Source organism: Arvicanthis niloticus, chromosome 26 (genome assembly GCF_011762505.2).
Source record: "Arvicanthis niloticus isolate mArvNil1 chromosome 26, mArvNil1.pat.X, whole genome shotgun sequence".
NCBI classification, from domain to species: domain Eukaryota; kingdom Metazoa; phylum Chordata; class Mammalia; order Rodentia; family Muridae; genus Arvicanthis; species Arvicanthis niloticus.
Genome location: NC_133434.1, coordinates 27,375,980 through 27,398,392, shown reverse-complemented (window position 1 = coordinate 27,398,392; position 22,413 = coordinate 27,375,980). Strand labels below are relative to the sequence as shown.

At 44.5% G+C, this 22,413-nt stretch overlaps 1 protein-coding gene across 1 annotated transcript; it reads right to left on the bottom strand.

The window, feature by feature from the left end:
• Positions 1-10,909: 10,909 nt before the first annotated feature.
• Ciao2a (cytosolic iron-sulfur assembly component 2A) lies at positions 10,910-22,413 on the bottom strand. The gene is made up of 5 exons (XM_076925365.1): positions 22,084-22,413; positions 16,906-17,070; positions 16,065-16,114; positions 13,413-13,458; positions 10,910-11,534 (listed from the first exon to the last, which is right to left on the bottom strand). Exons 1-5 carry the CDS (start codon positions 22,205-22,207, stop codon positions 11,437-11,439), a joined length of 483 nt encoding a protein of 160 aa, XP_076781480.1. The 5' UTR covers positions 22,208-22,413; the 3' UTR covers positions 10,910-11,436.

The following is a 22,413-nucleotide window of genomic DNA, read 5'->3' as shown; positions in this document are numbered from 1 at the left end:
TTATATCAATAAAGAGATATGTCGCCGAGCAGTGGTGGCGCACACCTTTGATCCCAGCCCTTGGGAGGCAGATTTCTGAGTTCGAGGCTAGCCTGGTCTACAGAGTGAGTTCCAGGACAGCCAGGGCTACACAGAGAAACCCTGTCTCAAAAATGGAGAGAGGGGGGTGTGTGTCTTACCTAACTCATGTCTCGGATTCTCAAATCTGCAGCTGGAAACCCTCTTCCCATGTACCTTAATGCTAGTCTGATGCTCAGTGTTGTGTGGTGGAGACAGCCTATCCGCAGTCTCTTGACTTAGTTCGTTTACCTAGAAAATGGCTAGTGTGGAACTGGAGACTAGCTCGGTGATTAAAAGCACTTGCTCTTGCAGAGAACCCTGGGTTCAGTTCCAATACCTACATGGCAACTGTTGGCAACTCTAGTTCCAGGAGATCAAATCCTCTTCTGGATTTCTCAGGTATGAGTCACACACATAGTATATATACGTACATGGACACAAACATTTAAAATAAACCTTTTAAAAATGGATGGTCGGAATAGATTATGTGGCTCCAATCCTCAGAGTTCCTCCTGCAGAAACAGAGCTCTTACAAAATTGCAGCCTCAGAGGGTCTCCCAGCAAGGCAACCTGGAGCCCTGCACACATGGGCACTAACTTCACCTAGCACATTGAGAGGACACCGCGGTGAAAGCTTGGGCTTCATCAGTGAACACATTCCACTGCTGTGACCCACGTCAGCTTACCAAGCCCAACCAGAACACAGCAGCAGCAGCAACAAACAACACAGTCTCCAAAAATTAAAACAAGGTCTGGCAAGATGCGGGAGAGGCACTTGCCACGGAGCCTGAAGACCTGAGATTATCCCTGAGGCTCACATGGTGGAAGGGAGCTAACCAACACCTGCAAGTTGTCCTGACTTCCATAGGCATGCACAGACATTAATTACTATAAAAACTTCTTAAAACACAACAACAGCAACCACAAGACAGATAGTTCACAGAAAAGGAAACACAAATGCCTTGAATCCTATGCAAAAGATGTTCAACTTTATCCATAAGAAGGAGTACTGGAACTTTATCAATGGAGGGCTTTTCACCTATCGCTTGGTCAAAATTGAAGTCTTTACAGTGCCTAGCTATGTGAGCACATTCAGACACTGATGGCAGCAGGATGAATTGGTATAGTTTTGTGGAGGACAATCTGCCATTATCTACCTAAATAATAACCATATACCTTTTACTCAATAATTCCATTTCCAGGAATTTACCTCAGAGCTCACTTGTACATGATGAATATGAGGTGTGTCTGGAGTTGCCTACTGTGGTATAGTTTATAGCACTAACATACTGGAAATAACCTAAATGTCCATCAGTATGATACATACAATGAAACCCTATGAGGCTATAAAATGAGCGAGTTCTTTGTAAACTGATGGGGGGGGTATACAAAAGATACATTGTTAAAAGAATAAAGGAAAGCGCAGAGCATGGCAGCCCTGCATGACCTATGCTAAAGGGACATGCATACTGTGATGTTTAAGGAAGTGAAAAAAAAAAAAAAAAAAAAAAAAAAAACCTCTCTAGAGTAAGCAAGAAAGGACTGGTTAGAGAACTCTTCCACCCAATACATTTCTGTCCTTTTTGCTGTTGGCACATGTTATAACATGACTTGTTCAAACGGAAAACGAGTAATGGTAATCATGTTTCCTTGTTTATTTAAAAAGATTTATTATTTAGCTGTGTGTGTGTGTGTGTGTGTGTGTGTGCCTTCATGAGTTTGTACCACATGCATGCAGGTGACCATGAAGGCCAGAAGAGGGTATCAGATCCCCTGAAGCTGGAGTTACAGAAGATTCTTAACCACTTCAACCCAACCACATTTATGTAAGCAAAAAATTGAAATGCATATCTACAACATACAGACTAAAGATTCACATGAGAGAAGGAGAATTCCAGCTCAACACAACTTCACCTGCTTCACCTTCAAAAGTTTATTTTAGACATATTTATATACCAGGCAATTTTGTAAAAAAAAAAAAAAAAAAAAAAAAGTTTCCTCCCATGTATATAGCAAAGCTTAAGACACGTTTACATTGAAGCTTTTTACAAAGTGCATATGGCCTCTTCCATAAAGATGGGTTCTGTTGACTCAGAAACAACACTGGAGATAAGGTTCTAGGAAGAATGACTGAGATAAGTATAAAAGTCTCTGGAGTCTGGAGTGGCTTGGCCCTACAGAGAGCACAGAAGCTATGAAGGCTATTGCAAAGTACAAGTGACATCTCCCGCCGGGTGGTGGTGGCACACGCCTTTAATCCCAGCACTTGGGAGGCAGAGACAGCCGAATTTCTGAGTTCGAGGCCAGCCTGGTCTATAGAGTGAGTTCCAGGATAGCCAGGGCTACACAGAGAAACCCTGTCTCGAAAAACCAAAAAAAAAAAAAAAAAAAAAAAAAAAAAAACAAGTGACATCTCCCATGATACTCAAGAGAAAGGTCTAATGAGAAAGTTTGGGATAAACAAACATAATAGTCTGGGGGATTCAGATGTAGCCTGGCCCTACAGAGAACACAGGTCAGCAGGCTATAAACATCCATCCCAGCCTTCTGGGTGGAAAACAGGTATGCATCTTCTCCGCTGAGGAGACACCCTGCATGTCTAACATTCCTGGCTTCCCTGGTGCTCACTGTGAGCACAAGAACAATTGTGTGCCCTCTACACATGTTTACATTATATATAGATCACTTTTCATTTGACTTTTTTTTTTAAGGCAAAATCTCACTATGTAGCTCTGACTCACTTGAAACTGAGAGATCTGCCTGCCTCTGCCTCCAGAATGCACTATCACGCCAGGCTTCATTTGCTTGTTCTCTCTCTCTCTCTCTCTCTCTCTCTCTCTCTCTCTCTCTCTCTCTCTCTCGTGTGTGTGTGTGTGTGTGTGTGTGTGTGTGTGTGTGTTCACATGTGGGTGGGCACACAATTGTTCATGTGCAGTTTTTAGAAGCCCAATGTTGGCATCGAGTGCTTGCTTCAATATCTCTCCACCTTATTTATTGGAGCAGGCTCTCTCTCTTAAACCCAAAGTGTGACAATTTGACTAAGGCAGCCAGCCAGCTTGTTCTGACTCCCCCCTCCTCCCCCATCTTCCAAATCCTGGGATTACAGGCAGGCTGCTGCCACACGCCACACCCACCCTGCTTCTGCTCTTGTCTACACGTTTCTGGGGATCTAAACTCTGGTCTTCATGTTTACACAGCAAGTACTCTATCCAGTGACCCATTTCTCCCCAGCCTCTGATTTTTAGCATTTTTTTTTCTGAGACTAGTGTTGCTATGTAGTCCAGGTGGCCATTTAACTCATACTACCCTCTTGCCAAGTGCCGGGCTACAAACAAGCATATACTTGGCTTTATAGTTAGGTGGTATGTGTGTGTGTGCGCGCGCATTAGAATGGGAGGATGTATACATGTGTGTGCTTGCCTGGACGTGCAAACACAGAGGCCATCGACTGTTATCAGGCACCTTCCTCTATTGCTTTTGACCAGTTTTTAATTTTTTTATGTTTTTATTTTTAAAGTGGTAATTACATATATGTCCCCTTTCCCTCCAGTGCTCCAATGCCTTCCCCTTGCTCTCTCCTTTTTAACTGGTCTCTGTCTCTCACACACACACACACACACACACACACACACACACACACACACACACACACGTAAATGCAACCTGCTCGGTCCATAGACCTGTGTGTTGATCTCAAGGCTGCTTGGTACTGGCTAACCAACTGGGGCTCCTCCCAGGGGAAGACCATTTCTCTCATCTCAGTGTGCTCCACTTGCCTGTCATTCTTTGTCTAGGGTTGAGGCTCCAAGCCCTTTCCCCCTTCTTTGGTTGCTGTCCTTACTCAGGTCTGGCGGAGAGATCCATGTTGATGAGGCACTCTGACATTTCTAGGACACACAATCTCACAGCAAATTTTCTGTTCCTCTGCCTCTTACATCTTTCCGTTCCCTCTCCTGCAGGGAGCCTTGGGTGCAGGAATTGTGTTGTAGATGTAGTCCTTGGGACTGGTCTCTGCAGGATTGCTCGGTCTCTGCATTTTAATAGGTTGTGGTGTTAAAACAAGATCTGTCACTCAACCTAAAACTCACTCACCATCTTGGCTAAGCTGGCTGGCGGGTGAGCCTGGGGATGCTCCTGTCTCCACCACCCAGTACTGAGATTATGGGTGCTGATCACCAAGGCAGCTTTTACAGAGGTGCTGGGGACCTGGACTAAAGTCCTCGTGCTAGCATATCCAACATTTTATCCACTTAGTCATCTCTCCAGTCCCTATAATTAGGCTTAAAAACTGGAACTCTCAATAGAAAAGTAGGCAAATAATATCACATATCCTTTGAGATACATATATTCCCCCAATGGGATTTTAAATATTTAATTTTAGTAAACAAATTCAAATAGAAAAAAGGATTTTGTTTTTGTTTTTGGTCCATGACCAAGGCAACTCTTATAAAGACAACATTTAATTGGGGCTAGTTTACAGGTTCAGAGGTTCAGTCCATTATCATCAAGACAGGAACATCCAGGCAACACACCTCCAAATAGTGCCACTTCCTGGGCCAGGCACATTCAAACCATGAAATTCACCTTGAGATTTTTTTTTTTAAAGTAATAACTCCAATGTTAGTGTGTGGCAGGAACACACAGGCCTGGTACCATAGGTGTACAGCTTCTTCAGAGTGATAGCAACATGTATCAATGCCTCAGGAAGAATCATGATCTCGCTGGAGAGATGGCCCAACAGTTAAGAGCAGTGGCTGCTCCTCTAAAGGACTTGGGTCTTCCCAGCACCCACAGAGTGAACGGATGCAGTATACAGACATACACATAGGCAAAACACCCATATGTATAAAATTAAAAAATTAAAAGATCAAAACCTTTGGCAAAAACAAACAAATAAATAAATGAATGAATGAATAAATAAATAAATCAATAAATAAATAAATAAATAAATAAATAAATAAATAAATTCTATGCCTAAGAAAGTCTCCAGTTACAGTCATCCCAATCAGAACAAAGGAGCAAATGGAGAGCCCATAGCTTGGACTATCTGATGTAGAGACCTTGAGACCTCGCCCGCAACGATCACGCTTTGCTGCCATCTAGTGTTCACATCTAGTAAGTGCGCCTAGCCAAGAGAACCCAGTTGCTTCCTCGTGCCTTAGCACCAAGCCTTTCTTCTAATTTTTTGGTTTTTGTTTTTGGTTTGGTTTGGGTTGGGTTTGGGGTTTGGGGTTTGGGGTTTGGGGTTTGGGGTTTGGGTTGGGTTTGGGGTTTGGGGTTTGGGGTTTGGGGTTTGGGTTTGGGCGTCTGGCGTTTGGCGTCTGGTGTTTGGTTTTGGCCTTTGGCTTGCCGTTTTGGGACAGGGCCTGGGCCTGGACCTGGGCTTTCCGAGACAGGACTTCTCTGTTTAGTCCTGGCTGTCCTGGAACTTTGCTCTGAAGACCAGTCTGGCCTCGAACCCGGAGATTCGCCAGCTGCTGCCTCCCAAGTGCCAGGATTAAAGACGGGTGTCACCTTAGCTCCTCTCCTCTACTTTCAACTTATCTTTACTTTAAAGATAAGTTTGTTTATTTATTTTTTTATTTTAACTTATTTTACTTTAACTTTTAAGTTATCAGGGGAACATATACTAGTTTCCGGCATAGTGTTCAGCATTCTTTCTTTAATCCTCACACCATCCTTATAACATAGGTAATGTTGTCGATGAGTGTAGAAAAGGGGATGAAAAAAAATACAGAAGTTAGGCAACTTACTCGTGGTCACACAACGATCCCAGAGCCCAGGTGCAGTTAGAACAAGGTGCAGTTTAACCTGAGGTCTGTGATCGTGGTCACCTGCTCCGTGAGGATCAAGGGTCTATGTGGCACTGACAGCACTAGGAGAGAGCTTCACACGACACTGTATCCTGCTGGAAACATCCACCTCTGGGTAACAAAGTACCTGCTTCTAACACGGTGCCAGTCCGGAGAGTTATCAGGGGAACAGCAAGCGCAAATGCTCGACTCCATTGTCTGTTTAGTTTCATTGTTGTTGGCCAGTGGCTCTCCCTGTATTCCAGGCTGGCCTGGAATTTACATTGTAACTGGGGTTGGTCTCAAACTCTGGAGCAATCCTGCCTCAGCCTCGTGAGTACTTACAGGTATGAGCTTCTGCTTTCAGCTTCAGCAACGTGATTTATTGCCCAAAGCTATTAACTTGGGATCCACTGGCTTCAGAGGTCCTGGAGCCAGGGTCATGTCTGTAAATTCCCTTTTTCCTTAGGGAGAGGGTCTATGTTTTGACTGATTCTCAAATTGGTTTGAGAACTTCCAAAGGGGTCAAACGTAGTTCAGTACTTGCTTTTATATAGTCTTCAAGGTAAGATGGGTTTCAATGTTTTTAAATGGTTGAGACGGTGGGAAAGGGAGAGTTCAGGACACATGAAAATCACATGAAATTAAATCTTACACCAAATGCGACGACACATGCCTGTAATCTCCGCATTTAGAAGTCAAACACAGGCAAGTTGCTCTAAGTTCGAGTCTAGCCAAGGCTACATAATGTGGCCCTGCCTAAAATAATAATAATGAGATGATAGCTAGATTATGTTCATGAATACTCTTTTTGTTTTTAGGGGTTTTGTTTGTTTGTTTGTTTGGGTTTTTTTTTTTTCCAGACAGGGTTTCTCTGTGTAGCCCTGGCTGTCCTGGAACTCACTCTGTAGACCAGGCTGGTCTTGAACTCAGAAATCCACCTGCCTCTGCCTCCCAAGTGCTAGGATCAAAGGTGTGAGCCACCACTGCCCGGCTTTGTTTTGTTGTTTTTGAAACAAGATCTCAAATTTACTATGTAGCCCAAACCAACTTTTAACGTCTGATCCCCTTCCTTCTACTTCCTGAATCCTGGGATTACAGGTGTGTCCCATCACTCCTGTGACCCCCAAGTTAATAGCTTTGGGCTATGAATAACAGGGCTGAAGTTTGAAGTGGAGGCTCATACTTGTAAGTACTCAGAGGAATCCTGCCAGTTTGAGGACAACCTGGGTTGTAAGTTCCAGGCTGCCCTGTAGGTGGCGCAGTGCTGGGACTAGAACCCAGGGCTTCACATGCAACAGGCAAGCCCTCTGCCAACTGAACCCCATCTCTAGCCCCCATCCATAAAGGTTATTGGAATTCCAGCACCTTTTGTTTATCTGTTGTCCTGGTTGCTGTTACTCTTTAAGGGTGGAGTTAACAACAGTTCTGACAGCATACAGTTTGAAAAGTCTCAAGCCTTCTCATGTTCTCTCCTCTCTTTCTGTCTCTCTGTCTCTCTCTCATGTGTTGAAATGGGGTCGGTAATAATAGTTTTATGTCAATTTGACACTAGCTAAAGCCATCTGAGAGGAGGGACCCACAATTAAGAAAAAAGCCTCCATCAGATCAGGTTGTGCCCTAGACTGAAGGACATTTTCCTTATTGACGAGGGAGGGCCCAGCCCATTGTAGGTGGTGCCATCCTTGGGCTGATAGTCCTGGGTTCTATTTTAAAAAACAAACAAACAAACAAACAAACAAACAAACAAAACAAAAAAACAGGCTGAGCAGCCAGTAAGCAGCCCTCTCCACGGCCTCTGCATCAGCTCCTGCCTCCAGGTTCCTGCCCTGTTTGAGTTCCTGCCCTGACTTCCTTGATGAACTGTGATGTGAAAGACTATGCCAGACAAACCCTTTCCTGCCTAATTTGCTTTTGGGACATGGTGTTTCATACAGCAATAGGAACCCTGACTAAACCAGGATCTGTGGTTGTTTGAACAACAATGGACCCCAGAGGCTCCTGTTTGAATGCTTGGTTCCAGTTAGTGGAACTGTTTGAGACTGATTAGGAGGTGTGGCCTTGTTGAAAGAGGTGTGTCACAAAGCCCAGTGTCTTTCTGCCTGGGGATCAGGGTATAAGCTCTTAGCCCCATGCCTGTCTGCCTTCAGTCAAGCTCCCTGCTATGAGGATAATGGAGTAACCTTCTGAAGCTGTAAGCAAGCCCCCATTTAAATGCTTACTTTCATGAGCATTGCCTTGGTCACAGTATCTCTTCCAAGCAACATAACACTAAGACAGGGCATTTTACACATAGCTCGGGCTGCTGGTCTTAAAGTCTGCATCCTCCTGTGTCAGTTTCTCAAGTACATATGGCTCTACCTCTGGCATCTTTCCCACAGTGCAGGGATTGAACCCAAGCCTTGTGTTTCTGGGACAAGTGCTCTACCACAGACCTAGACTCTCAGCTGCCCTAAAATGTTTCAAAGAAATTTCTCTGCCAGAGATACATGGGAGAGTATGAGGTAATGCTCACTCATACTGTCTGTCCAGACTTCTTGGATCCTCTGCAGTGATCTTCCTTTCAGGGAGTGGGATAGGACTCCCTGCAGCGAGGATCTTATTATCTGATGAGGTACAGCAGAGTTTCTTTATGCTCAGTTCTTAAATAGAAAAGGGGGCTATTCCAGGACCTGTCTGGGGAAGAAAAATTCTGGATTCTATGACTTCAGGGGAGAGGGACAGAGGCACAGGACACAGGAGGGCAGAGAGACTTTGCCTTTAAGGTGTTATCTTAATTACTCTGGGGGCTAAGTAATAGTCTCACTCCTTAGCCCAGGTTGGCCTTGAACTCAGGGCAATCCCCTTGCCTTGGTCTCCAGGACACTGGGATTATATATATGCATGAGGCATCATGTCTGACCTTGGTTTCCCTGGTTTACAGTACTCAGCCAAAAAACATTTTGGCTATTGTTCCCTGTGCCCCAACATCACAAGTTCCAAACACCTTCTCAGAGAATGGTTGTCCTATCTTCTCGAACTTTCTCAACCCTCCTAACACTGCAACCCTTTAATACAGTTCCTCATGCTGTGGTGACCCCTCCTCCCACAAAATTATTTTATTGCTACTTCATCAATATAATTTTGCTACTGTTAGGAATCATAATGTAAACATCTGATATGCAGGATATCTGATAAAAGACCCTGTGAAAAGGCCCTTTAACTTTCAAGGGGATCACGAGCCACAGATTGAGAACCGCTGTTCTAGAAGCAAGCACTAGTCAAATGGCACATGCACACACACATGTACACTAGGCTGGAGAGCACAGAGCAGGGCAGAGATCCCTGGGCACCAGGTAACACATGTCCAGACCCTCTCTGTTGAGGCTTCCTCGGCCCTGCTGAATGTTGGCCAATGTCAATTATAACACCACAGGAAGAGTCATGAAAAATACTCAGGCACTGCTTTGCCTTCAGAGTAGAAAGACTTGAGGCCAGAGCGACAAGTCAGTGGCTAAGGGCACTCGCTGCTCTTGCAGGACCCAGGGTTTGATTCTCAGCACCCACATGGCAGCTGACAACCATCTATAACTTCAATTTCAGGGAACTGGATGCCTTTTACTGACCTCACAGGTACTAGGCATACAGGTGGTGCACAGACATATGTGCAGGCAAGACATACATGCATTTAAAATTTTTTTAAAAAAATATTTTTTAAAGTACTTCTAAATTTCCAAGGTCCCCAGCCTCTAGCCCTGTTCCATTTTGTCCCTTGGGCCTGCCATAGCACTGACGTCCTCGAGTCTCTCTCATCTACAGACAGCACACCTACAAACTGAGTTGACTTCTTAAAATTTTCCTCAACAGACTGCCATCTGTCACATCCCTGGCCTTCTGCCAAAATGGGGTTGGCACCCAGCACTCTGTGACAAACTAACCCCCACCCCAAAACTCTTAGTGAAATAAACAATCAACATTTAGTCTCAAGCATAGCCTTTCCCTTCCAGGTCAGAAATAAGATCGACCGTTCTAGCTCAGGGTCTTATCTACCTAACACAGTGAACGTGGGTGGAAGATGGCTTCCACAGTGGTTCACAAAGGTTGCAAATTAATATATGGTGATTGTAGGAGACCTGGGGGCCTCCTCTATCTGTGAAAATCTCCACAGGTATGCTTGAGTTTTCTCTGGCTATAGTGGCCAGATTCTGGCAGAGAGAGCAATCCAAAAGACCAAGTGAGAAGCAGCAATACCTATTCTAATCTACATTCTGAAGTCACACTGTGTCCCTCTGCCATTTCTAATTGGGTCTGCCCACCAGCTCTCACTCAATATGGAAGAGACTGTTCAAGAGCACAAAGGCCAGGTACTGAGGACTTCAGGGTCTGTGGCAAGCTGCCTGCCACGCCCTCTTACACCCAAATGAATACTTTTCTCCATATCAAGCTGAACCAAGTAAAAAGAAAGAGCAGAACATCTAGATTGATTCAGTACAAACAAAACAAACAAAAGCCTCCGCACAAGTACCTTACAATACGTCTTTTAGGGATTAGTTTGAACCCAGGTACTCGGCCTTACATAGCACAACTCTTCCACTGTGCTAGATCCTCAGCTCTTCTTTGGGAGACGTCTTTAAAACTGTGTTAATATGAAATTGGAGAGATGGTTGAGTGGGTAAGAGTACTCACCTGCACTGCTCTTCCAAAGGACCTAGGTTCGATCCCAGCACCTACATGACAGCTAACAACTATTTAGCTGTTCCGGGGGATTTGATCTCTTCTTCTGAACTCCTCAGGCAAGCATGTGGTGCACATGTATACATGCAGGCAAAACAATTATACACATAAAAAATGATTTAAAACTGTCTAAGTCATGTGACCCTCTCCACATATGATCCACAGCTCTAAATGAATGGGTCCAGGGTTCTCCAAAAAGGAAACCAGGGTCTCACCTTAAGAATTCCCTTTCATTTTCAGACTTCACTCTACATAATAATCAAAGAACACAGGTCTGGAGATGCCTGTTACAAGTTCACATTTACATTAGAATTTGTAATTCAGTAAAAACCTACGGTAAGCCATTATAAGAATCATCTGTCATATTTATTTTAGAATGATTTAAATCAAATACATTTGGGCACAGTAGATATTTGACATGAAAAGCAGTTGTATCAGAATGGTCATCAGAAAAATAGTAACATTTTACACATAATAACTAGAAAATATTTTTTTCTGTCTGATCACTTGAGTTAGAAATCCTGAGAATGTTACTCACTGAACAATTAGAATTTACCTCATAACTGAAATCTGCTCAGAAAGAACCCTTTTAAAAAATGCTCTGAAGGCCAGGCAGTGGTGGCTCACACCTTTAATCCCGCATTCAGAAAACAGAGGCAGGTGGATCTCTGAGTTCAAAGCCAGCCTGGTCTACAGAACAAGTTCCAGGACAGCCAGGGCTACACAGAAAAACCTTGTCTCGAAAAAACAAAAAACAAAAAAAGCTCTGAGGTACAAATCATCTATATAGTCGACATGTATTCTCTACATTTTACAAAGGATTTAAACAAGCAGAGCAAACGCTCCTAGGCCACTGGCTCTGAGGAGGCCGTCAGTCCGGCTCCAGGACGCACTGTTCCACGATTTCCCGAAGGTTGGGGTTCTCCATTGCAGCTGCCACTCGCTCTTTGTCATTTATCTGCTTGTTGACTGCAAAACACAAGGACAAAAGTTAACAGAACTGTGTTGACAGAGAGATCAGACAGCTCTTGTCCAGCTTGCTAAGACAAAGCGCACTAAACTCCTTGAGAACTTACAGCTAACTACTCATCACACAGTTTCTTAAGATTTTTTTCCTCTTATGCACACACACACACACACACACACACACACACACACACACGTGTACTGCTCACAAGTGCGTATAGAAGCCAGAATAGGGCCCTGGATCCTCTGGGGCTGAAAGCTCTGAGTGACTGTGAGCTGCCTGATGTGGGTACTGGACACTGAACCCCAGTCCTCAGGAAGATCGCAAGTGCTTTTAACTAATCCATCCTACTGCCGTGACTAAGGTCCTGAAAGCAGTCTCAAGAGAAAAATACTCTCCAGTGCTCCACTCTCCAGACAACTGCAATTTTGATTTCTTTCTCGGCATCAATACACATATTTCTATACAGTTACATTCAGAGTGAAATTCAGAACTGCTGATTTTCCCATTTAGCCCTGGGTTTTAAACTATAGTGGTGTTTATATGGCAAAAATTCTAAGTGTCACTGGGTAGTGGTGGCACACGCCTTTAATCCCAGCACTTGGGAGGCAGAGGCAGGCAAATCTCTGAGTTTGAGGCCAGCCTGGTCTACAGAGTGAGTTCCAGGACAGTCAGGGCTACACAGAGAAACCCTGTCTCAGAAAAAAAAAAAAAAAAAATCTAAGTGTCTGGCTAGGCATGGTGGTGTCTGCTTTACTCCAGCACTCAGGGGACAAAGGCAGAAGGAACTCTGTGAGTTCTAGGCCAGCCTGGTCTACATAGTGAGACCAAGTTTCGTAAACTAATTAATTAATTAATTAGAATGGACTGGGGATATAGCTCAGTGGTACGGCTCTTGCTTTGAACATTTGAAGCCCTGGGTTCAATCGCTAACACTATAAAAAGGAAATCAAATAAATAAAGTGAGGGCTGAAAAGGTGGCTCAGAAATTAAGAACACTGGCTGCTTTTCCAGGAGACCTGGCTTTGATTCCCAAAACCTATATGGCAGCGGCCTCTCTTGCCTCTCTCCTATTTCAGCGTACTTTTAGGGCTCACTGTCTTCCCTCTCACCTCACCCATCACCTCCCCATTTTCTCCTCCTCTGCTCTTCTCTACCTCTTCAATCTATTTCACTTTTATTATTTACTGGAGACAGTGTCTCACTGTGTAACCCTGACTAGCCTAGAAGGCACTCTGTAGACCTGGCTGGCTTTAGACTCAGATCTGCTGGCCTCTGCCTCCTGAGTGCTGGGACTGAAGGCATGTGCCATCGCACCGGGCAGATAGCAAGCACTTCCAATTTTCTTCTCTTTGCTTGTTCTCCATCATTTGTACAAAATTCTGTTTTCCATGTACCATATAGCTAATTAGGAAACATTTTGTCTCTCGCTGTTTTCAAATCCCACTTCTACAATTTTCAAATGACTATTGGTTGTCTTCTCTCTACAGAAGAGGAGTCACCCCCATTCCCACCCTACCACATTAACTCAGACCACACCCCCAAAACCCCCCGAAGATTCCCTAACACATGACTTGTGAGATTCTCAGTTTCAACTTTCCACACAGCTAAGGGGCTGTCAGAGAAGAACCAAGGCCCCAGAGCTCAAGGTCTCTAGAGCTGGACGTGTGGTCAGAACCAGTCAAAATTCACAGGCTCTAGTTTACAGGACCTAGTGAAAGATGACTTCCTTTAAATGCCTGGGCTTCCCCACCTGTGAAGGAAGAGCATAACTGTGGTGTCCCCTCTTTTTGCAGGGTACCCCGGTATATCAGTTGGGGTAGTTAGTTGACAACCTAGTACCCAAGACACAGGTATTGGCTGCAGGCATTTTCACTTACTGTCTTCTTCTGTCGAGTGAGTTCCTTCAGAGATGTAGATTTCCAACTGGAAAGAAGAGGGACAGAGGCAAAACCCATCAGAGTCCAGAGGTGTGTAAGGCAGACCCAGGATGGGGACGGGGAGCCCAAACCATGCTGTTAACATCAGAGACCTAACAGGATGGAACCTGCAGGGGGCGTGTCCCTGGGTTTCTGTATGAATACACACAGATCTCACGTGATCTTTGCCCCGCCCTCACCTTCTTCCCTCTCTCCCCCCTCCCGGGGCACCGCATCAGCAACCTAGTATACTTTCCTTCCTTGCTTTTACACACACGAAGTTACTGCTTTACAAAAATGAGGCAAATGTGTAGGTTTTTGCACACATGTGCGTCCTCCCTTTCCTGTTATCTTCCTTAATTTATTCCCAGTGTAATACCAGTAAAGCCGTCTTGTCTAGCCATGTCAGCCCCATAAATTAGTCAGCCCCTAAGCACAAGAGCTTTTGATACAACCACAAAACTGCTACAAATCCTGTGGCTGAGGCAAGCCTGTGCAGCGGGTGGCACAGAATCAACACAGCGATCAACAGTTTGCAAGAGGAAACCATTCAGACGATTAGAGCTAAGAGGGGCCTTAGAGACCATCTAGCTCAGTCTCAGTCTCTCTATCTCTGTCTCTCTCTGTCTCTGTCTCTCTGTCTCTCTCGGTTTTTCAAGACAAAGTTTCTCTGTGTAACAGCCCTGGGCACCCTGGAACCCACTTTGTAGACCAGGCTAGCCTCAGACTCAGAGAGCCAAGTGCTGGCATCAAAGGTGTGCACACATGCCCCACTTAGTTCAGGCTGGTGAGATGGCTCAGTGTGGAAGTGCTCGCCATACAAGCCTGATGACCTGAGTTCAATACCAGAAATCCACAATGGACAGAGAGAACCGACTCCACACATGTGACAGGGCACACACCATTCTCACTCATACATACACACAATTAAAAGACCACTATCCAGATTCCTCCAGTACCACAAAACTCCATGAAAAACAAATGTTTAACTTTGGTTAAAACTTACATATGATTCATTATTCTGAAGTAGCCGTAGGTTAGGCATAATAATAGACACCTTTTAATCCTAGCACTTGGGAGTTACAACAGGTGTCTCTCTGTGAGTTCGAGGCTAGCCTGGTCTACATAGTGAGTTCTAGGACAGCCAGGGCTGCATAGTGAGACCCTGTCTCAGGAGAAAAAACAAAGAGGCCAACAAACAGAGATGAAGAGTCAAGCAACTACTCCCCTGTTCCTATGTGAATTATTAATATACCTCAGTATAACTGTCATGAGTAATGGGACACTCTAAACTATAGCCTCTTCATGCTATGTAATGAAAACATTTATTCTGTTTTCTTGCCAAAAAATGAATATCAGTCTAATCATGAAACATCTGAAAACCCAATTTGAGAGAGAATCTATAAAATGTCTACACTCTTCACAAGTGTCACGCTCTCTAAGGTATGCTGGTGGATGCTTCTAATGCCAGCACGTGGAAAGCTAAGGCAGGAGAATAGCCTTGAACTCAAGGCCAGCCTGGGCTACATAATGAGATCCTGTCTCAACAACAACAAATCAATATCATGAAAGATAAGGGCAAGGAACTACTCCTGCCTAAATGAAGTCTAGACATAACTACCGAGAACCTGTGCTGGGGGGAGGGGCAGTGACAGAGGGACCACTACCATAAAGGATATTATTGTCAACTGGGGGAACAATTACATATATATTTAAGATTTACTGTATGTGTAGAAATGTTTTACCTGCATGTATGTATATGTACCATGTGCCAATGGAAGTCAAAAGAATGGATGCTGGGAATTGAACTCAGGTCCTCTGCAAGAGTAACCAGTGCTCTTAACCACTGAGCCATCTCCTCAGCCCCCAAAACAGTATTTTTAACAAAAAGTGGGAACAGCTCAAATGTCTAAAAACTGGTAAGAAAGTAAAATTAAACAAGGTATCTCCACTTAATTAGAATATTATATGACACTACATAAGAATAAAACACACACTTTAAAACATCAACACTAAAAACATACTAAGTCAAAGAATCCACGGGCTGTCTAATTTCATTAAAATGAAATATCCCAAGGCAAACCATGGAGACAGGAACTAGACGGTTGTTGTGTACAGAGCAGGGGATGCAATAAGTGTAGAAAGACTATCAGTGTAAACTGGCCTCCTTCCTTCTCTTCCTTCTTCCCTCCTTCCCCTCCCTCTTTCTCCTTTTCTCTTTTTCTCTCTCTCCTTCCTTCCTTCCTTCCTTCCTCCCTTCTTTCCTTCCTTCCTTCCTTCCATTTTTGATACAGGATCTGGCTCTGTAGCCCAGGCTAGCATCCTCTCTTAAGCTTCCAAGTGGTGGCACTACTCATGTCCTCCCACACTTGACTGGATACAGGATTTCTTTTGCAGGAGGCAAATGTTCTAATAGTGACTCAGAGATGGCTGCAGAACCCTGTAGAAGTTATCAGAGACTACTCAGCTGTCCTCTTCCGGTGGCTTATATGATGTGTGAATTACACCTTAACATGTGTCACAAAAGACAAAAGAGTAAGGACACGGCTCAGTGACAGGGACTGGCCAAGCTCATGTGAGGCTCTGGGTTTAAGACAGTAGCAAGCTTCTTACCTTGTGTTTAAATGGCAGACACCGCTGGAGCTTTACTCTTAAGCACAGTCCTAGGATAGGAGGAAAAAAATCTTCACTATCTTTGTAACCCTTCTTACTGGCTCTAGAAAAACCATAAAGTTCAAACTGCATTCATATATATGACGCCTGGAAAACAGCCCAGCTCATCCCAGTATGGGTCTCCCGTGAGCTTGGTACCATGAGGAAATTTAAAATAGAGTTGCATGGCTCCCCATAAACCCGGGGAGCTGGGTCCATTCTGTACATGGTGAACCAAGGTCAGCGCAACAGAGCTGGCTCTGCCCGGAACAAAGAGTACCACAAAGACCAGGACGTCTCTGCTGGGCCCACTGGCACTCAAGCATAATGGATGAACCCATTAGGCTTTATGAAATGCCACTGGTAGAAGACAGGCATGCTGGTGCACACCTTTAATCCTAGCACTTGGGAGGCAGAGGCAGGCAGATCTCTATGAGTTTGAGGACAGCTTGGTCTAGGACAGCCAGAGCTACAAAAAGAAACTCTGTCTTGAACCCAACCCCCCAAAATAAGCCACTGGTAGGCCAAGACAATGCAAAAAATTTAAAACAAAGTATATTTAAAACCATTTATTTAACTGCCATCAAGATGACTTAGCAGGTCTCTGTGGGCACTGCATGCACATGGTCCCCAGACATACATGCAGATAAAATACCCCCCCACACACACACACACAAAATTAAAAATTAAAAATTTCAGAAAGTATTCATATGGACAAACACTTACCAATAAAAAATAGAATTCACATGCACCCCCACACACACATATGCACACTCACTTACACACACACACAAACCCTTACCAATAAGAGTTGCCAAAGAGCAATGAGGTACCGTTGGTGTGAACTTGATAATAACCAAATAGTCGTCTTCATTTATTTCCTGAACTTCCACACAACTCTCTGTGACCACTTCCAGTTCTTCTAAAGTATTGGGCTTTTCTGGGTCCCGGATAGTTCGAATCAAATCTAGAGGCATCAGAGACAAGGAATACTGAGCTCGAGGTCAGCCTGGTCTACAGAGTGAGTTCCAGGACAGCCAGGGCTACACAGAGAAACCCTGTCTTGAAAAACAAAAACAAACAAACAAAAAAAAAAAACAAACAAAACAAAAAAAGAGACAAGGAATGGAATTAAAATATGAATATTCTAAGTGAGGATGATGATTCTCCTCTCAACTGAAGCGCGGACTATTTTCAAAGATATATTTTGATTTTATGTGTAAGTTTTGCCTCCATATATGTCTGCGTATTATGTGTATGTAGTACTCACAGAAGCCAGACGAGGGCCTCAAGATCCCCTGGAACGACAGCTGTGAGTGGCTGTGTGTTCAGGAACTGAACACAGGTCCTCTGCAAGAACAGCCAGTGCTGAGCCTTCTCTTCAGGCCCACCACCCTGCCTAACTTTCCTTTAATCAAATATTTCAGCGACTCCCAAGTATCTGACAGAAATGTCTACTAACAGTTATCTGTAAGGATACAATTTCCTCAGATCATGTTTAGACCATATCCAATTCTTAATTCAAAACCATGGGTACTCTGAATGGGGAGAATGTGAAGGGAGCTCCAGAGGAGTGAGTCTTGGTTGGAGAGAAGGTGGGATAAAGCCTTTGGAAATGAACAGCCTGGCAACATATCATATTTAGACTGAAGGAATGAACCACCAGGAGCTTCCCTGGCCTGTTTCCAGTGAAGGAAAGAGCAGAATAGAAGGTGGGGCCCAAACACTAGGGCATTTCACAACTAGCCACAGGCAACAGGGATTCCTCGGGAGACTCAGAACAAGGAAGTGGGAAGAACAGGCAGTGGTGCACTGTCAACTGCTAACTTACTTACACTAGCTGCAAGCCCAGAACCAAAGAGAAGAGCTAGAGACAGCCACCGAAAAGGTGGGCTTAAAACCAGCACATGACAACAGGACAGAGACAAGACAAGCAACTAAGTCATTTCATAGGAACTAACATGTGGCAACTCTGCATCTGGAAGACAAGCATAGAGAGAAAAGGAAGATGACCCAGATTTTAAGCTCAAATATTTGGGAGAACACTATTAAGATTAAAAAAAAAAAAAAAAGGGTCACAGAGGCTGGCTGGGGGAAGACAGGGTGCTTTAGCCAAGCCTGAAGACCTGAGTTCCATCTCACAGACCCACATGGTGGAAAGACTCGTAGAAAACTAGCCCAACCACATATGTAGTGATTTTGGAGGTGCTTCAGACAATGAAATGTTGTAGCAAAGGCTGAAGTGTTGTATAGTGCTAAGTGCACACCAAGGTTGGAGTGGTAGCTGAACTCATAGAATCCATCAAGAAGCACTTGGCTGCATATTGCAGTTACCATGAATACGTTGGAAAAAAAAAAAAAAAAAAAAAAACACGTTGTCAGGTCCCTACCCTAGGCATTCTGACTTAACTGATTTAAAGCATGGCCTGAACAGCTATAGTTCTTAAAATTCCTCAGATTATTTTCTTAAAACTTTGTTGTTGTTGTTGTCTTTATGTTTAAGAACGTTTTGCCTACATGTGCATGTGTGCACCAGGTACATGTCTGGTGCCCACAGACATCTAAAAAAAGGCTTCAGATTCCTTGGAACTGGAAGTTAGGATAGTTGTGAGCCATCAAGTTGGTGCCGGGAATCGAACCCTGGACCTCTGCAAAAGCAGCAAATGTTCTTAACTGTTGAGCTATGACTCCAGCACTCTCAGGTTATTCTTACATGCAGCCTAGTTTGAGATTCCTTGGTATGGAGGGAAGGAAATCCACAAACAGATCCTTGGAAAGTTGTCTGTGGTGGCACATGCCTATAAGCCTGGCACTTGGGAGGCTAAAGGATGAAAATCTCAACTTCTAGGCCATCCTACACACTTGAGACCCTATCTCAAAAAGAAAGGGACCAAAAACGGAAAAGTAAAGAAGACTAGAGACGGGAAAAGAGAAGTGTTCAACCATAGCAAAGGCTATAGGAAGAATACAAGTGGGAGAATTTGAACTCGAGGCTATCCTGGGCTACACAGTAAGATTCTCAAAAAGAAAAAAAGGGCCAGCATAAAAAGAAAAGCAAAATCAGAAAAGGAAAGCCAAAGGTGGTCAACATTAAACACTACAGGACAACTCAGGCTAAAGTGGTCTTGGATTTGTTATTCAACGCGTCACTTATAAGAGAGCAGTTTGGTAGAGAAATGAGATGCAAAGGGAGGAGCCAACAGATCAGAGCATCCTGAAGGCCTTGGCAGGAGGGGCAGGGGGCGGAGCATGCGTCCTGAAGGCCTTGGCAGGAGGGGCAGGGGGCGGAGCATGCATCCTGAAGGCCTTGGCAGGAGGGGCAGGGGGCGGAGCATGCGTCCTGAAGGCCTTGGCAGGAGGGGCAGGCGGCAGATGCTTTAGACAGAAGCTAGAATCTTGACAAAGATTAGGGACATCTGAGTACGGTTTTTAGTTCAAATGGAAGGCTGATAGAAGGGAGATCAACACTGTGACAGGAGATGGGTAAACAAGCAGAAGAGAAGGGGATTAAGAAGGCAAGGACACGAGGTCATCCTGCCTCAAGCCTCTGGAAAAACATGAAATAGAATAAAAGGAGAGTGGTGAACGGAGGGCAGGGAAGGGAAGCAGGTTTCAGGTGAGTGGGCCTGGTGTTCTCAGGAGCCTGGGGTCTGTTCTATTACACATGCCTTGCCCAGTGACCTCAAAAGCAGGCAGGAAAATAAATCCATCAAACTTTCCTTTCCTAGACTATCTTCTGGCCTTACCGACGGATAAAATAGGAAATTTGAAAATACAGGCAGAAAAGAGGATTAAATTCTCCTTCACTTAGGAGGTTATTATGGGATTTGGGGGAGCAGGGTTTCTCCTCTTCTATCCTAGGCTTCTCCTTCTAAATTTAATTTATAAAAGCTGTATCATGAACACTAATTTATAAAAGTGTATCTTTGAACACTACTAAATCCTGAAATTAAACCTTACCCCTTATTGAACACCTCTAGCTTTCCAGTGATTTGAGAAGTTTGGTTTCTTTAAAAAGATATCAAGCTTGTTCTCACATAACTCTTCTAATCTCCCCTCACCCCCAACTCAAAGTTTTTGTTGCTCTGTAATAACATGAAGGTCTGCTCTTCCAGAGGACTTGAATTCGGGTCTCAGCACCCACAACTGGTGGTACCCAATCTCCTGTAACTCCAGCTTCAGGGAGATCCAACACTTCTGGCCTCCAAGGACACATACAAACTTTAAAAAAATGTTTTTTAATATTTAAAAAGATGATTCTTCTATTTATATTTAAAAGTTTCAATGGGTGGTAGTGTTTCTGAGATGCCTCAGTGGGTAGAGGAGCCTGCCACCAAATAAGCCTAACCTCCTAGGTTTCCATCCCAGGGGCCACTTGCTGGAAGGAGAAACCTAACTCCAACAAGTTGTCCTCTGACCTCCGTATCTGCACTGTGACTTGCACGTGTATGTGCAAACACACACAAAGTAACTAAACATAATAAAAGTTATTTAAAACTTCCTTATTCAATTCCAGTCTACTATGTAAAGAAACAGCCAACCACACCTCCACCTGCAGTCACTGTCCATCAGGTGCCTCCTCCTAGACAGCTAATTCTCTGTCTTCTCACCTCCATATTTCACTCTAGTTTCTTCAGTTTATGCTACCTCTGACATATCCAGGTCCAAATTATTCTTGAAGGCCTAACTCAAGTAACTGTCTAACATCGTCACAGATGTTTCCAGTCAGTTTATCTTTCCTCTGAGTGTCCACATCTCCTACTGAAGCTCATGACCTTCGACCTCATGACCTCCGACTGCATTTTGTATTTTTGCATATGTCACTGTCATTCAATACAAATTCGAGGACTAGAATCATCTCTCTTGCAGAGTTGTATCTCCAGTGCCCGGAAGTTCCCAGACCCTATACACAGAGGTGCTGGTAGGACAGGAATGTTTTGTGGAGATAGCACACTAGTAATTATCTTCTGCCTGGGGTTAAGTCAGCCTAGCCTCTCCACCAAGAGATAAGGAAACCTGATTAACTCCCCAGACCATTCCATCTTTGGAGTCATTCTTCCAGGCCTAAAATCCTTACCTAAATTGTATCGGTATGACCATCTCTCTTAGTGCTACATCTAGGCCTTTTTGTCTTCAAAAAAACAGGGCTAGTGGTGGAGAACACCGAATTTGTATGAGACTCTGGATTTTCTCCCCAACCCAGATAAATAATACCACAAATGGTTAATGGAGGAAGAGAGGGGCTAGGAAGGTAGGGTCAAGAGTGGAGGAGGAAAGAAGACGGTAGGGGAGGTGGAGAGGGAGGGAGAGGAGAGAGCGAACAGGCATTACATTTGCAATCACAAGTTTGGATTTCTCTGTCCCTTACTGACAATGTGACCTCTTGGTTCTTGTGAAACCACCACCTCCCGATCTGTACAATGATCTGTACGATCTGTACAAGTCCTCAAAGTGGAGCGTCTCTGAGAGAATACACGCACACACTTAACTGTGTAAGAAAATTGTAAATTTAAAGCCTCGTGCTGAGATGCCTATCCCTACCTCTTCACTTCCCACTGATTCTGTCACAGAAGAGAGTGGCTGTGACCTTGGGCCAGTCCCCAACTCGGCCATTACCAAACAGTGGCCTCAGTTATGGCGGGAGGAACGCGTGTCCAGTATCTAGAGAAGGAAAGACTCTCGAGTAGTGAAATCTTAGGCATGCTTTGCTCCTTGACCACTGTAGACTCATTCTGCCTTCACCTCTTAACATAGTCCCTAGAGCAGTAGGCGGTCCAGGGGAACGGAGCGTTCTTGAGTTCCAGGCTCAATTTCGCTCTAGGTTTAGGAATATCCCGACACTGCTGTGTGACTTAGGACCCGGAAGAACACGCTTCCCTCTAGATCTGGCAAAAACCCCAAGTGTCCACTCCAGCCCAAAGGTGAGGCTCTCCTCCACCCCCTCTCCAAAAAACGTCAAATAGTGCTCTGGGTAAATTACCATAAACTTCTAGCGCTTTCTCTTCCATGATCCGGGGCTGCCAGGCAGCTCCGTGCTCAGAAAAGCCTGAGAGCCATAGGACCCTGCTCAGCGTCCAGGAGAGCAGCCCAGACACTCGCTCCATCCTCACGTTCCGCCATCCCTGGCGACTGTCCCAACCGAGCCACCGTCTTTCCGTAGCCGACTTCGGGAGATAACTTCCTGGTCTTCAAATAAACCAAGACATGTGTAAAGGTTTAGGGGAGCAGAGAATAGGCGGGACTCAAAACAGTAACGCGAAGGACCTAGGGAATTAACTGTAAAGACTACATGTCCCAAGATGCTTTGCTC